This window comes from Ambystoma mexicanum, chromosome 9 (genome assembly GCF_040938575.1).
Source record: "Ambystoma mexicanum isolate Mex_15411 chromosome 9, UKY_AmexF1_1, whole genome shotgun sequence".
Classification (NCBI taxonomy): domain Eukaryota; kingdom Metazoa; phylum Chordata; class Amphibia; order Caudata; family Ambystomatidae; genus Ambystoma; species Ambystoma mexicanum.
The window spans coordinates 1,211,591,962-1,211,608,517 of record NC_090931.1 but is presented as its reverse complement, the minus strand read 5'-3'; the positions used below and the strand labels follow the sequence as shown (position 1 = coordinate 1,211,608,517).

Sequence of the window (16,556 nt, the reverse complement as noted above, 5' to 3'; positions counted from 1 at the left end):
GTTCAGGCTGGGCTGCTCCCGTTGGTGGCAGTACCCGACAGATTCACACATGGCTGGACCCCTTTTGCAAGGGCATAGACTGTCTAAACAGCAGTGGTGTGGAAGGTTGCCCAGAGCAGTACCAGTGGTTCAGATTTGTTCAAAACCTTTCAGCCATGACTTCTTTGGTTAATCATGCTTACATGACAAAGAGCGGAGGATACAAGGCGGCTGTTTCATTGCAGAGACAAAAGCAACTATTTTGTGAGGGGCACCTAATTCAGAGGAAAGATATTTATATGCCACGACTGGCATCACATTGCAAAAAGTGATGCACATCTTCTGTAAAATTGGATAAGGAAACAGAGCCAAACATCATTAACGCCGAGCAAAGGAGTTGCTATGCTGCAGCTTTAAAGCACGCGTGGCATTGACTACCTGAAAGTACAAAGGTTTCGGATCAAGAGCTTTCTGTTAAGCATGTTGATTTTATTTCTAGTCCTTCAAAACACGCGCCAGATGTGAACTTTGAAATTTGAAGCATGATCTGTTAGTCTTTAAAAAAAAAAAAATCTGATATGAAAAGGTAGGCTTAGAGTTTACGTACATTGAAGTGTTTTCAAGTAAATAGGCTCTTGAAATTTTTACAGAACAATCACTAAACATTCCTCGCAACATATACATATTGATGCAGCAGTGCAAATCCGCTAAAAGTTCATTCCAAAAGACAATGATGTCCAGAGGATCGCCATATCATTCAAACAAAGCAACTTAAGGAAACAATCCAATATCGTCCAAACGAGAGCCTCGCTCTAGCATGAACCAAGTCGAAAACGCCTATTAAATGACTTGTAGCGGCAGCTCTATCTACCCTGGTGCTAGCAGTTCTTGTGCTCTCATTGACTTGGTTTTCATATGTGGGCTGCCATCGCAATGCACGCCGAAGCAGCACATGCATTGTTTCTGTTTCTGAGCTAGTCTGTATGGTCGCTGAGAAAGGTTTTGGATTATCCCATAGATCCTCCACACACATTTTAGTGGCTCTTCTCTTGGTCACCTGCAATTTGTCAACGTCCATTGGGTGAGCCCAGGCCGAATGCAGTGTGCTCTAAAATCGAACAACCCCAGACGTGTTACGGGAATGCAATAGCATCCTTGGACCAACACTCTAAGTGTTAAAATCCAGGGCATCATTTTCTTTTGGAATGTAATGTGGAGATGATGCAGCGTGTTGAGCTTTGAGGTTCAATTTGCACTTCTTTGCTTCATAAGTGAGATTTTTCAGTGGCACATTCAATGTGAATCATGGTACAACACGAATGACTGTGCCATTAATCATTCTTAACTTTCATGGCATCACTCTTACAATATCTTAATATGCAACACTCTGCTTACAAGCCAGGAAAGCATCCTGTAAATTGTAGAGTGGCGTGCAAACCTTTTTCCAGATCCCCAATGAAAATATCGACTAGCGCAAGTGCTGCATTTGGATCCATAGGGACAGAACAAACCAATTAAATGGTTAACAGTTGAACCTTACTCCGCTTTCTATGTGCTTTGTAAAAAGGGATCAATTTTTAACAAGTCCTCCCCTACAGCAATGTTGTGCTGTTACTGTCAAAATAGAAATAATTTGTTTGCTTCCGGCATGAATTCAATATAAGCGCCCGGCTGCACTGCAACTCTCTATTTTCTGCTCATTATGCCTTGTGGTGTTCTGAGTCGGATTGAACGATTAGTGCACGAGTGGAGCATTACACAAAAAAGGTGATGAACTCAAGGTGGAAATATCATTAAGGAACAGAGAACTTGCCCAAGCAGCATTTTACCTAGCTAAAGCAGTAGGCTTAGTACTTGCGTTACCCGTCAATGTACCTGGTAACCATGGAGAATTTGTAATCTGTGCGAGATGCAGTCTGAGGGGTGGAAGAGAAGAGGCAACGCAAAGCTGGGTTAGGGTGCATGCTAACAATTACACAAATGTAAAACCTAAGACTCCCCCAGAGCCTGTCTCATTCAAAAACCTTAATTCGTCCCGTGGGGTTCTCCAAGCCGTAGAAAGTCAAACATAACAAAAGCAGGATTTCTCTCATCTTTATTGTTATAATTTTATAAAAGGATAAAATCTGACACCTGGACGGTGTTACACAGTCTATTTTATACAAAAGGCTCCCGTGCTGCAGGAAACACTCTTGTTACCATCTGCTCATGATTTGCTGCAGCATTAATGCATCAGCCCCAATGTTAGTAGAAATAAATGATATGGCATGCCACGACCTTTTGCGGCAAAGGACACAGCTGTCTCTAATGTTAATATAGAACAGATCATACCACTGTTGTACAGGTGCAGAATTTCCATTAGAAAGTGTTTTTAAATAAGGAGTAATGAACTCTTCCAAAACAGTCTGTCTAGTTGGTGGATCTTTCTACTGTACATTAGTTGGGCACAAGGCTGCTGGTTACGAGCAGGCAACAGGCAATGCTCAGATGTGCACATTGTTAAGGTGTAAGCCTTTTAGGGTCACGTGGGAACATGGACGTCTGGCGAACATTGTGCAGCCCCAGGTACAGCATCGTGACTCGCTCCAAACCTACAAGACAAAATCAAGAAAGGCCATTTAGATTCAGGAGCTGAAATCCTGCTTTCCCGCTTTTGAAAATTAAAAAAGGAAAAAGCTTTACATCTTGGCATTGGTTAGAATTGCAACGTGGACAAGAATAAGCCTGTCAATAGAAACCCTACATGCTGTCGAGCTCTGGGCCTCGGCGTACTGCTATTGAGGTACACCGACTCCGGTGCATGTGTAAACGCACGATTCCATCGCGCCCCTCTTCCCGCAGGATTCTGACACGCTGGCTTACTGTGTGTTACACTGGTAAACGGTCACATCTAGTGGCACAGTTGAATTATGCACGTAGCCTTCAGTAGTATGTGTTTATTCCCTTATAAAGAAGTATTAAAAAGGCATTTGTTTTTTGGCTCTCAGAACAGCAGCCAAAAGTCAGCATGTGTGCATCGTCACTGTTTTGGTGTTTTTAACCTCAGAGGAAACGTGCAAAGCAGCCCCGCTAGCACGAGAAGCAATAGCATGTTAACATTTCGATAGCATTCGTTTGCATCTGGTTCCTGGGAAAACTGAAGGGCTGGTAGCGGGTGGTTGTAGGGTGCTCATGGGCCAGTAGCAGTGGATTTTCACTTCACGGTGTATGGATACTATACCTTCCGGACATTCAAAGGTGAAACAGCGAATGTTTAACTTAATTCTGTCCGACAAAGTGAGCCGCAGGAAATGTTTACGTTGGAAAAGACCGGTGGGAGTTTTTGGGGACCATCATGTGTGAAGCTACATTTTGCCTTTTTCTAGCCTAGTGTTAGGAAAGTTCTGTTATTAGCAACTTTGCCTCCATTTCAATATGCCCCCAAAGATATTGCTTTTGTACTCTGTCCTGACTTTCCAGTGAAGTAAAGCTTCACCCCAATGCACTTTTGCTCACTGTTATTGGGAAACTGACCAGTACTTTTCATCATTGCACAATGCATTTTACAATGCAGTGTGATGGGGATTCTTTTGCATGACCCTCAACTACACTCAAAGGGATGTTGGTGTTACTTTAGATGTGCCTAAAACAAGGACAACCTGGTGGCAGCAATTACTTTTTGATAATTTTTACTTTGCTTTTTGTTAGCCTTACTGCGTTTACCGCGTTTGGCGACTAACAGTGGCTAGTGTCCCAACACGGGGAGGAAGGATAGCTCAGGGGCAAGGCAATTGTCTTGGAAGCAGGACAACGCAGCGCAACACCGGTTCGAATCCTGATCACGGGCTTAGTAACCACTTGTTGGTATTAATCACGTAATAAAAGAACAATTATAATATAATAATGCACCACAAGGCTTTTTGCAGAATCAGGGGATTTGGCGGAAACGCATAGAGAAATCACGTTTGCTGCCATGGCAAATAGGTTGATTTGTGGGTGACCCCACATGGAGACGAGCAGAAGAACGTGAGTCTGATGAAGCTCCCACTTGTGGCAGGATCGTAATTCCCTGCTGAGGGAATCTGCGATGGTATTGTGAATGCCCGCCAGATGGAATGAGAAACCTCTTTTGATCTATCGCCCATTTCCACATCGCTTGAGCTTCCTTCGACAGAATGGTAAAGCGCGTTACCCCTGTTTCCTGATGTAGAACATTGTGGTTGTGTTGTCCATGAAGATGTAGACTACCTTGCTTGAAGATGGGGTTTAAATGACTTGAGAGCCCAGAACATCGCTCTCAGCTCCAAGACATTGATGTGCAACTCCTCCTCTGGTTGCCATAAGCCCCTGGCGTGAAGTTGACCTTTGTGTGCTACACACCGTTCAAGGGAGGCCTCAGTGGTCACTGTGGTTTGATGCGCTGGAAGGGAAAAGGAGCACTTTGCGTGAGATGCTGACGAATGGATTACCACTGCAGTGACTTCCTGAACACTGGAATGAGGGCAATCTTGTCGTTCCAGGACCCTGAAATGTGTTGCCACCTGGCATCCATGAACTGTTGTAGAGGCCTCCCGTGCAGCCTGCAATGAGGGACTATGGTGAGGCATGAAGACATCGTTCCAAACAGAAATTTGATGGAGCAGATGGCCGTCGCACAAAGAGTTGAGAGCGGTTGCACTTTGTTCAAGATGGCCCCGATCACCTCCTTCGAAGGTGAAGCCAGACATGTCAGTGTGTTAAGAGGCGAGCATAGAAAGAGAGCATTCTGGAATGGCTCCACACATGATTTCAGACAGTTGACCGAGAATACCAGCAAAGTAAGGCAACTGATGGTCTCTTCGGTGTGCTGTAAGGCCAGTGTACGAGAGTGGGCGTGGATCAGCCAGTCGCCCAGGTAGGGATAGACGCAGATACCTGAACGCTGTAGATGGGCTGCCACCGAAGCCAGACACTTTGTGAAGACCCTCGGAGCCGACTTCAGGGCGAAGGTTATAGCTTTGAATTGGTAATGTTTGCTGTTTACAACAAATCAAAGGAAGCATCAGTGTCTGCGATGAATGGGGATGTGAAAGTTGGCATCCTCTAGGTCTAGGGAGGCCAGGAAGTGTCTGTGCTCTAGTTGTTCGAGAACGGGCTGAAATGTGACCATCCAGAACCTCTGGGACTTGAGAAATGTGTTGAGTTGTCTCAGGTGGGGGATGGGCCCCCAACCACCTGAGTTCTGTCTCACAAAGAAGTATCTTGAGTACACTTGGAGCCGCAGAGGTTTTTTGGCACCGTCTCTATTGCCCCCTTCTTTAACAGTGCCCAGATCTCTTGCAGGAGAAGAGGCAGGTGTTGATCTGGTCTTACGACGGGAGGAATGGGGGTGCATTTGTCCAAGATTTCGAGGCTATGACCCTGCTGGACAATGCTTAGCACCCAGTTGTTGGTGGAGATGTTGCACCACTCATTGACAAACTGCGATAGAAGGCCTCCCACTGGGGTGCTGAAGAGGGAGACCGGCTCCTGGACCTATTCAGGCCAGTTTGGTTGTTTGTGTCCTAGAGGATGTTCCACAATGACTGTATGTTGCCCCTCTTTAGGCCTGAACGTCCTCTGTATGCCTCTTGTGTGCTGGAGCGCAAAGGTTGGTAATATACTGGACTGACCTCTTTCGTGGACCTGGATAAATGGCCCTTGGATGAATGAAAGGACTGCCTTTGCTGCTGAAGAGTACCCAGTGAGCATGTCGTATCTGGGTCTACCTTTATAGACTGTAGGATCACATCTCCAGCCTTGCCAAAAAGGTCCATACCTTCAAAAGGCATATCAATAACATTCCCTTGGATCTCAGGGCGAAAGTTAGTGGCCTTCAACCAGCCTTGCATGCAGAGCACTACTCGGTTGCCCATTTGTCAGAAGCCTACACCGCAGCGACTGTAATCGCGTGATCAGAGACAAACTCACTGTCGTGAAATAATGCCAACGTCTCATTCTTCTTGTGCTCCGGGAGGAAGTCTAAGATGGGTCCTAGCTTATACCAGCACTCCCCATTGTTTCTGGAGAGTATGGTTAAAGCATTAGCTGCTTTAAAGGTGGAGGCGACAGTGGTGGTGATACGTTTCCCAAACGCGTCCAACTTCTTTCCCTCTTGGTCTGGTGGAACTATACATGGAGGAGGGGGTCAAAGGACCTTTTCCTTGCTGCAGCAGAAACCAGAGTTGGGTTTAAGGCTTGGAACAAAGACTTCGGGGCAGAATCTAGTATTCTGCACTTCTTCTCCAGGTGATCCTTTTTTGAGGGGGGGCGAGGGGAAGCAGTTTTCGTGACTAATTAGCCATCTTCCCATATGTCATCGAGCAGGGGGATGGACAACTGATTGTCTAGAGGACACTCTCCTTTGGAAAGGAAACCCTAATTTTTCTTCTCTTCAGGAACCAGGATGAATAATTTTGCTGTACAGGTTAACAGTGCATGAAAGGAGCAGATGACATCCGGTGAAGAGTCCCTGGAGGGCAGATCCACATTAGTGGGCTCGCCATCAGCCAGAATCTGGTCCTCAAAACCTGAGAACCTTGTGAGGTGTCTGTATCCGTATTCGTATCTGTGTCCATGAGGGCAGCCACAGGGACAGAAAACAGCCGAGGTGTAGGAGGAGGCACTAAATGTGGCCTTGGCCGTGAGGGCCATGGTGAACACCCAGAGAGAGCAGCCTGGGGAGCTGTTGTAGGTAGACGCTGCTGCAGCTTGGAAACCAAAGTGTGCAGAGTAAACAGGATGCCCTGGGACAAGTGTCTAGGTGCTGTTCCCATAGGAGCCACGGACAAGGGGACTGGCATTAAAGCTGGTTGAGGAGCAGTGGGCAAGGGCACAATTGGTTGTGGCTGCAGAGAGCGATGAGGTCTAGGAAGAATGGGATCAGGAGAATCCTCTACCTCTTCCAGATCAGAGGAGAAAGACCCCGTAGGCTCGCCTGAGAGAGGGCCCGTTAGGGAATATTCTCAGAAATGTGCTAATTCCTCTCTACCTTAGAGACCCCCAGCAACTTTGCTGGATTGTGAGGACTTGATTCTTTTGCCTGCAGAGTGAAACCCCTTTTCCCACTCTCTCATGTATTTTAATATGATTTTGAACTCTGTTTCATTTGGTTGTGGGGTATGATTAACTCTATAGGCATCACCTTTTGCATTGTGTCACACGGCACCTTCAGTGCAGTGGCACAGGGAAGTCTTTCAGATTTCCCAAAGGTTGAAATACTTTCTCTTGGATAAACTACTGTTTCCAAGAGCAGTAAAGTAAAATTGTCTTTACTTACATTTGTAACTTTCTAGACCCAGCACACACTATCTTACAATAGGGTGCTGGAGGGGTTACTTTGTATCCTCTTTGTCGAGCATCTCATGTAACATTTTTATGTTACAGTTTCCTCAATGAATGGTTGGTGGCAGTGGTTTACTTTTAACTACCGTGGTGTGCTTTTACCGCGGGCTGCAGTCGCAGCTGCAGTAAAGCACCTAGAGGTGCCATTTTTGTCAAAATGGCCTGGTCGTCTTTTTTCGCCATTTCTTCTTGGATAGGTCCTTCTTGAGATTTACTCTGCGCGCCAAACCAGGTGTGGTCCCTTTGCCTTTGGCGGGATTCACGAGTGAAGCCAGCCTCTGGCTCCAGGGTGTCTGGTGGGGGCAGGAAGCGAGGTAGGTGCCCGAAACTCCCCGTGCTTAGTCTCCTAGGAGACAAGAATGTACTCTAAAGTGATTGGCCGGCTGGCTGTCCGGCAAGCACAGCCACCCTGCTGGGTGACTGACAGCTGGGCTGAAATGAATGGGAAAAACCTGCATAAAAGGCGAGGTTTTTTGGATTGGAAGGCAGAGTCGACCACTGGACGAAGGAATCCGAAGAAGAACTTGAAGAGGACGCCTGCCGCAACTCCTGGACCATTGGTTTGCCCGGTGAAGCCCTGCTGCTGTGCGGAAACTACAATTTTGTTTTGACTAGAGAAGCCCTGTAAGGATGACTTCTCCCCTTGAGTTGGTGTGACCAATCAACTCCAAAGTAAGCCACCTGGACATCCTCTGGGAGCTGGTTGAATTTCCACTGCAGTTGCTGCTGGAACCGATAGCCAGGGAGAGGAACACCAGATTGTGTGCATTGCTTTTAAGCTGGCCAAGAGCTCCAGGAAGATCCTCTGGACTCACAGGAAGCAGGATTGACCGAGCCTGAGCCACCTGGACCCCATATGTAAGGAAAGCCCATCTCAACAGCCAGTAACCGCGGTGTTGCTATTTGCGGTAGACGCGAGGAGCTAAAACACTGAAGTGCCACTTGTTTGAAGATTGACGGTTGCGATCGGTGACCATCTCATTGCAGTGCAGGAGTCCCCAGAAGTCCTCTCTCTTGTCCCCACGCCTGAGGCTCAGGAACACCAGGATCTGCAGAGCTGCACAGGAACAGAAGCCATCTGCTGCACTTTTCTTTAACCTAAAGGTACTGTACAGTCTAAGAGAACTTACCTCTTGTCCTGTAACTGCACTTGTTCTCGGTTGGTGAGACTTGTTGTGGTTCCTCTGTAAAGGCGCTGCCAGCTTCTTTACTTCACAAGCCTAAACAGCTTGTGGCCCTACTTTGAATTCTTCTTGTCTACAAAGGCTTCTAAAACATTGTGCAAGACTTTTACCTACCTCTGAGAAGTGCTTCAGCTCACCTAGACTTTTGCCCAATTGACTTTGGCCTTGCCTGGCTCCCTGAATGACTCTTCTTCCCTCTGTTAGTGTGTTTGGTCTTTCTTCCAGGAAGGGGTTAACTAACTTTGCATTGGGGCCTTTACAAAAGTACTTACCTGCTGGAGAATATTTGTGAGATCTCTTGTTTTGTCATAATAACCTCTCTCTTTGACAAACTCTTAAGTCTGATTCTAAATGCCACAATTGGTATATTAATGTCAATAGTGTCCTAGTTAATAAAGTCACCTGAGGGTGTAGAAGTGTCTGTGTGCCATCCCAAAAGGGCACTTACTGATTTCGAAATATTAAGAGTGTGTATTTAAGTTTATTCGCGTGTTACTCTTATATTCCCCCTTCTGAAGAAGGCTTACTCTAAGCGACTGTTAAATTAATAATTGTTTAATCAAGAAACCTTGTGTTTAAGAGTTTATTTGAATACTTGTCATTGTGAATCTCTGTGTAACTCCCCTACAGCTCACATTGACCCCTCTTGAGATAAGCCTGGCTGCTCATGACGCTACCAACCTGTGTAGGTCAGACTTCTACCAAAGGTTGGGCTCCTATTGCCAGGAGTTCAGGGTTGTTGTAGTGCACCCAAATGGTACTGCATACGATCTTGTCTAACAGGGCCTGCATGTAGTAGTTGAGCAGAAGGTAATGGCTCTTGGGGAACCCACCAATGACAGGCTAAGGAGAGGTTGTGCCTTGGTTGGCCTTGAGAGACAGGAGAGGGCTGGCGGCATCTCATTGACCACACTTGAACCCCTGTGGAAGGAGGCTATGACCAGAGCCTGTGGTGTAGTTGTCAAAGCTGAAGATGGGCCGGATGAAGGTGGCTGTGGAGGGAGAGAAACCGTGTGGATGTTTATCATAGTCATTGACAAGGTTGTCTATGCGGACAGGACAGTCAATGATGTAGTTGGAGCCGCCAATGAGGTGGCAGACAAAGATTTTCATCAATGGACCGTTGGTGATGCCTTGGTCGATAACTAAAAGAGACTTGAGTTTCGATGACAGAATACGAACATAAACTTGACATTTGGAGTGACTGCTTGTGGAAGATGCTCTGCTTGTCGACAGTGCGAGACTTGTCAGCGGAGAGGTCTATGTTTGCCATTTTTATGACGATGAGCCTGCCAGAGTTGAGTCAGTGGACCCTTCTGTCGTAGACGGAGCCTTGGGAGCCGTCAGAGATCAAAGTTGGAGCGTGGGACTTCTTGTCCTTTCTAGGTCTCTTCCCCAGGGAAGTGTCCTCAACAGACCACAACCTCTTAGTAGAGGGAGTGCGCTCATGTGGGGGTTTTGTGATTTTATTGCACTGGCTACTGTTGGCTGTATATATGCATTTTATTATTAGTGTTGCGTGATAATATTACCTGTGCATAGTCATTTTTATAGTGTGTTCTTTGGCCATGAATAGAGTATTTTTGTACTTGCCCAAATCTAATCCTTCATTGCTCATTGTGGACCCCTTACCACACACTCACTCATCCCTAAGACTTAGCCTTGACCACCCTCCATGCTACCCTTATTAGTTTGGCTACAGTTCCCAGAGTTGTTCCTGTTCACTATATCTAGGTTGGCCTCCTAAACTCTGTCCACCAGACGAGATTAGAAATCCAGTATAACATCTATACATTTGGTATTCAGTCGACTTTGGGTAAAGTGTGATGCTGTGCGTAAAGAGTGGTGTTCAGGTGGAGTCTGGAGTAGGTATGGTGCAATGTCCGTGGGAACATACAGAGGAATTTCTCTTAGGACTTTCAGTTTAAAGGAACCATCTTTCACCACTGAAATGACATCAGAGTCTACGCACACGTCAGCATCCAACAGGGCATCTAGATGTCCTATATTGATTAACATTGGCACTACATCTGTGAAGTAGGAGGGAGTGGGGTCCATTGAAGCTATTTTGGACAGGAGGTGCTTGGCTCTATATTTAAGAGCCATTGAGTTTAAGGTTGTTTGTCTCTATACAGTCAGCTCAGTTTAGAAGCCATGTTGAAATGATCTTTTACTCCTGTGATGTACAGAGCTATGACATTTATGTGCGTTTCATCAGCATAGAAGTGGAAATCCATTTGATGTCTCATACGAGATCATTTTTAGACTCTACTTCGGAAGAGGAAGTTGTAAGTCCTGCAGAACACAGATTGGTAATTGTGGTGACAGATGCTTGTGTTACTGTCTTTAGGTGTTGACCTGGGGTTGACTTTGGAAATGTAAGCGCTTTTCTTCGGTGTCCACTCCCCCAGAGGAAAGGGCTGACAGAGCTAAATTCTTGCAAATATATTTTTCCTTTTTCATTCTATGTTCCCTACTATCCCCCATTTGCGACAAAACATGACGCACCAAAGCATCAAACAACATTCAAACCAAACTCCACCACAGCCCTCCAATTAAACTAATTGCATTCTGGCAGGTGTATGCAATTAGTGACGGCAGCAGACGGGCTACTGCATGAGGACTACTAATATGAATAGTGAACTGTGCAGTGTTGAGTAGCAAATCCCATGTTAAGACTAATACAGATTCTGTGCTGTGGCAATATGGGCATGTGTTTATATGCGTAATATGGGCTATGGTGTTTGTTTCTAGTTAGGGCAAGAGCTAAAAAGAATACACAGAAAGTAAGACCCATACTGTAAATAATAGGGTTGAGAGGGAAGTCTACCATCCCATTCCCAAAAAGCACAATAGAGCAATCTCGTACGGAACATTGCCTGTTATATAGATGACCTATCAACGAATGTGTAGTAGTGGCTGTGGTGTGCGGGGTGTTTGGTTCAGACCAGCAAGTGGATGGTCAGGGCCTGTAAAGTTGGGGGGGGTATGTGAATACAAGTAACTCAAGTGTGGCGATGGCTATGACTCACCAGAGAAACAAGTAGAAATAACTAAGAAAAAAAAATGTATTTAGCCATTGCTAACGAGTATTTTACAGCCAAGGACGTTTTTAAATAGAACAATTCTGCACACGCTTACATTTCAAACATGAGTTCCTCCTAATGTGCGCGCATTAATCTTTGATGACAGGTTACCCAATGGAAGATAATAAATTACCTATTCCCCCGCCTGCATGGGGAGGCGCACCAAAGCGGAAGGAATCGATGTAAGCCTTAATTTTCTCCAGATCTGTGGAAGAGAAACAAATGTGTTAAAATACCAGCCACTGTTATGTTCCTGCCATTTTTCCTTTGTACGCCTCTGGTAACTTTGCAGCAGCCTAGGATCCTCCTGTCCACCGCAGAAGGCGGTAATAAATCAAATGCAATGCAATGCATGCTGTGTCATGGGTCGTTTTGAGTTCAGGAAATTGAAGTGTTAAGTGTTTGATAGTTCCACAAATGACCCATTGCCTGTTTATCTTGCTTTTGTCAGCTACATGCCACAGGTGGGCAAAGTGGAGCGAGTGCTGACACTTACAGATCACCATGCATCTGGGAAGCCTCTAAATGTTGGGGCCCACAGAGGCAGCAAACTCACATTAGGCAGGTGGAGCGTGCCAAGTGTAGGGCATGCTAAATATTCTATGCGTACCTGGGGTTGCTGTGCAATGTGCCAATTAAGAAACTTACATTTATAAAAGGCAGCACAACCAAGTGACCCCATCCACCCCCACCCCTGCTTTCATATGTACACGCTGCGTCTACCACATTGTGTGTGCGTTTGCTCCTCCGATTTTAGGCGTAAAGTCTGAGCCCTAATTGACAGGCGGTTTCCAACTCTGCGTGAAAAACAGGTCCCCATTCAACGTCGTCTGAATATAATCAATCTCTAGAAAGTACTCAGTCCCGTCTGTTTTCCTAAAGTCATTCGCAAAAATAACAAGACAAAGGGCCTCGTGCATTTGATGCAATAGTTTACCGACCCTCGCACTTAAGACGGGCCGAGGGATGCAGTCGCACAGCTGAAGGAGCAATGCCGCGGGAAAGGAGGGTACACACACACCACAACTTCCATTCACTGTCGCTCGGATCTCTAGTCTCAGGGTGAACGTGGGACTAAGGGGGAAGAGAGATTTGGTAGGACAAGGATGGTGGAGGATACACGAATGTTGATGCCTCCCTCCTACTTGCCGCTTGGAACAACGGGGGGCGGGGCCAGGTTGTGCCACTTTTTTTTTACTCCTCGCTCTGGCGAGGAGGTAATTCTATTAATAGGGCGCATGAGCACCCTATTTTTCTTAAATGCGCTTCGCTGCTGCGGGCACATTGAAGAACAATTAAGCGCCTGCCACGCCTTCTGCCACTAAACCAGCTCGGGGGAGATCTTGAAAGACTCCCCTGAGCTGGCGTGGTGGGGGGCTAATGGCCCCTTTTGTTATTAAAAGCACCCGAGGCGGAGGGGCGCATTTAATGACAATAGGGTGCTGACAACAGCAACATATTGTCATTCAATGTGCCTGCTGCCGCGGGTGCATTTAATCTAAACAACCCGCCTGCCGCGCCTTCTCCCACTACGCCAGCTCGGGGGAGCCCTTGAAAGACTCCCCCCGACCTGGCATGGCGGGGGTCAATGGCACCCTGTGGGGTGTGGCGCCCCGGGCAGTCGCCCTGCTCGCCGCCCCTAAGGCCGGCTCTGGATAGAGGGATGGATATGCCGCCTCTCTCCTACTTGCCACTCTGATCTCTAGCCTAGCTGTGAATGCTGGGCAATGTGACGATTGATGCTGGAGGGATATGCTGCCTCTCGAACTTGGAGCGCGAACCTCTAACCTAGCTGGGAATGCACCACTACGGAGGTAGTGTGACGATGGATGCTGGAGGATAGAGGGATGTGCCCAGTCTTTCCTACTTGCCGCTCGGATCTCTAACCTCGCTGTGAATACAGCACAAGGGAGGCAGTGTGAGGATGGATGGTAGAGGATGAAGGGATGTTGGGTCTCTAGCCTCGCTGTGAATGCAGCACTAGGGAGGATGTGTGACAATGGATGCTAGAGGATAGAGGGATATGCCACCTCTGCCACCTCTCTCCTACATGCCGCTCGGACCACTAGCCTCTCTGTGAATGCAGGACTAGGGGGAAGTGTGACGATGGATGCTGGAGGATAGAGGGATATGCCACCTTTCTCCTAGTTGCCGCTCGGACCACTAGCCTCGCTGTGAATGCAGGACCAGAGGGGGCAGAGAGATGATTTGGGTGAACCAGGATGCTGGAGGATAGGGGGATATGTTGCCTCACTCCTACTTCTTTGTGGGATAAAGCCATGCGTGGAGATCGTAGAGACAGAGGCAAGAATGGGTAGGGAGCTGGCAAGCCCCCTCCCTGGTGCGAGACATGGCACCACTGCTCTCCCCTGCACTGGAGCACGTCAGGACACGGATTTGCATAACGATGGATTCATTTTGTATTAGACCTAACTGAAATCATTATATTACAAAAAAGAAGGCAGTGTCTTGATACACCGTAAATGTTGCCTGTGGCCTGTGCCAGCAAGGAACCACATCCAATAAAGACTCTGGGTCAAAGTGAAATGAACACTGAGCTGTAGCAATGAGCCAGAACAACTGGAAATAACGAACTCCTCCCAAAGTGTTAGGAAACTCCAAAGAGAAGTAAATACATGTGACGTTGGAAAGATCTCTTGAAGCACACAAAAGGAAACTTATGGCTACCAACAATAACATTTCCACAGCATGTTAAATCAACAGATTCCCACAGAAAAACGTGAAACTAGAAACTTTAAACAGACTAGAAACGTGGAAGCAGAACAAACTGCGAATTGCGCTACAAAACCCTAAAATAAAACATGCAGCAACCGGATGCCATCTTCAGAACATTACCACCTGCGAGCAATGGGAATCGAAGCGTAACTAGAGGACACGCTTGTGGTTGACCATATTATGTATAGTATGTTAATAAGCATTTTATGTAAAAAAAAAAAAATAAACTTTACAAAAAAAAGTGTAGAAACAAGATGTCTCAGAAACGAATACGTCCCGTGTGTACAATTTGGTAGGCACCTAAACTGAACACACAGGCGATTCGAATGGTGTGTTTCTGGAGCCACATGCTCATACAATTGCCAGAGAACCCCTGAAGAAACACGGACCTAGAGACTGCAAAAAAGCCACGCCAAGTTACCAATGCCATGGTGCTGCGCCCTCTCAGTAAGAAGTTCCGGGTCATGAACTCTCTGGGCTCCAGACAAAATTTCTTCTCCCCGCATGAACATGTCGTACGAGTTGGAGTATTTCTGCATAAGAAACAAAAACACCTTTAGAATTTTGTAACACTTTTGAAAGATGCTGGCTTTTAACATGATTTAAAATATTGTCTCCCGAGAAGTGTAAGCACTTGAACTAGTAAATAAAAATGTAAAGCAAAATCGATATTTTGTAAGACTGCTATAAAAATATCAATTACATAAGTAAATGAAGTCAGTGTGCCATTTAATAAAACTAACGTTCCTGAAATCGCACTGAAGACCTTCCCGTTCATAAGTTCACCTGAGGATAAGATTGTGCCTTTCAAAAATACCTCCTTCATTTTAACGGTTATCCAAGTAGAACACAGAAAATCCCTTTCCCTCTTTGGGCCACTTCAACCTGGGTAATCTGTAAACTAGGCACTCCGGTTTCAAAATTAATAAATCGTCATGAAATGTTCAACACATCACTATGGAAAACGGAAACCGCCAGTCATTGTAAATCAGTGAATATTTTCTTAAGGTTTTTCAAGATAATAGAAATGTTTCCACAATCAGAATGCAACCGAGAGAATAAAGAAAGGGTGTCCGGTCAAAGGATCGAATCAAAAGGATTGAATGACCTTTTGTCCGAATCCAAAATGACCGAAAAAAAAGGTCGATTTTTTTTTTAAGTTTAGTGTAACTAAAAAGTAATTTATAAAAAGAAAACGGGGATTGGGGGGACCCGCCCATAAAAAAAAAAAAAAAAACAATTCGACCCTTATTTTCGGTCATTTTGGTGTCGAAACAAAGGCATTCGAGCCTTTGACCTACAACCCTTTGAAAGGTGTTTCACTCTTTATAGAGCATCTGCGTGGCCAGCATGCTTTTCCAAGTCTCAAGCGCTTTCCGCAGCCGATTTACAGTTTACTTTAAATAATTCATTCGAACAGTTTGTTAGGTTCTGAAAGTTCAGGCTTCTAGAATATTTCATCCGATTTCAGATACAATAATCATAGCGATTTTCAAGTATGTGTACCCAGTTCTTACTCCAGTTTTCAGAATTTTCAGTGTGGAGTTCCACTAGACAGCCAGTATTGTTGGGAACTACGTTCTTTCTATTTACATCAAACGTTACCCTCTATGGCATCATTCAGGCTCGGACTGGCATATAGGCAATGCCCAAATTCAATTGTAGCTCCAACCTGCTAATGTGGGCCAGTTTGTAGTACATTTGACCAGGGTTACTGAACACATATTGTTTAAAATCACAATCTGCAACACATTTTGCCAAAACAAAATCACTCTTAGGTACTACTCAAGTAGTAGTTATTAATTGCCATTTCGTCTGAGGGCCACTTTTTCATTGGTGCCCAAGCCAATGTTATGCCCCAGTCTGACCCTGGAATCATTTCGTCCATCCAACTCTAGAAAATCTGGTCAGGACACACTGACATAATCTTGACTCTTTCCTACTTAGTACGACAAAGGCACCCTTGTGATGCTCATTGAGGGGCACAGGGGACCTGAGCACAAGAGAAAGCCCCCAGCTCATTGATGATATAATGCTCACCTAACATGACATTGCTACCTTATACCAAGACAACAGCCTGGCTTTTAGATACATTGTGGGACAGGGAACAGGCGAGGGCCAAATTTACTAACTAAAACAATGTGAAACTAGGACACATGGGTAGGAGATGGAAATACCAGGCACAGACCAATCAGAATGCTAATTGGCAAAATCACTACCAAAACATAAC

General features: G+C 45.8%; 1 protein-coding gene across 1 annotated transcript in view; it reads right to left on the bottom strand.

Annotated features, from left to right (window-relative positions):
• Nucleotides 1-2,057: 2,057 nt before the first annotated feature.
• The window catches only part of DARS1 (aspartyl-tRNA synthetase 1), a 985,274-nt gene continuing 970,775 nt past the window's right edge, over nucleotides 2,058-16,556 (bottom strand). The window contains exons 16-18 of the mRNA XM_069616538.1: nucleotides 14,748-14,859; nucleotides 11,724-11,795; nucleotides 2,058-2,570 (exon numbers count right to left, since the gene is read on the bottom strand). Coding sequence (XP_069472639.1) covers nucleotides 2,479-2,570; nucleotides 11,724-11,795; nucleotides 14,748-14,859 — 276 coding nt within the window. The 3' untranslated portion in view covers nucleotides 2,058-2,478. The remainder of the gene's footprint in view (nucleotides 2,571-11,723; nucleotides 11,796-14,747; nucleotides 14,860-16,556) is intronic.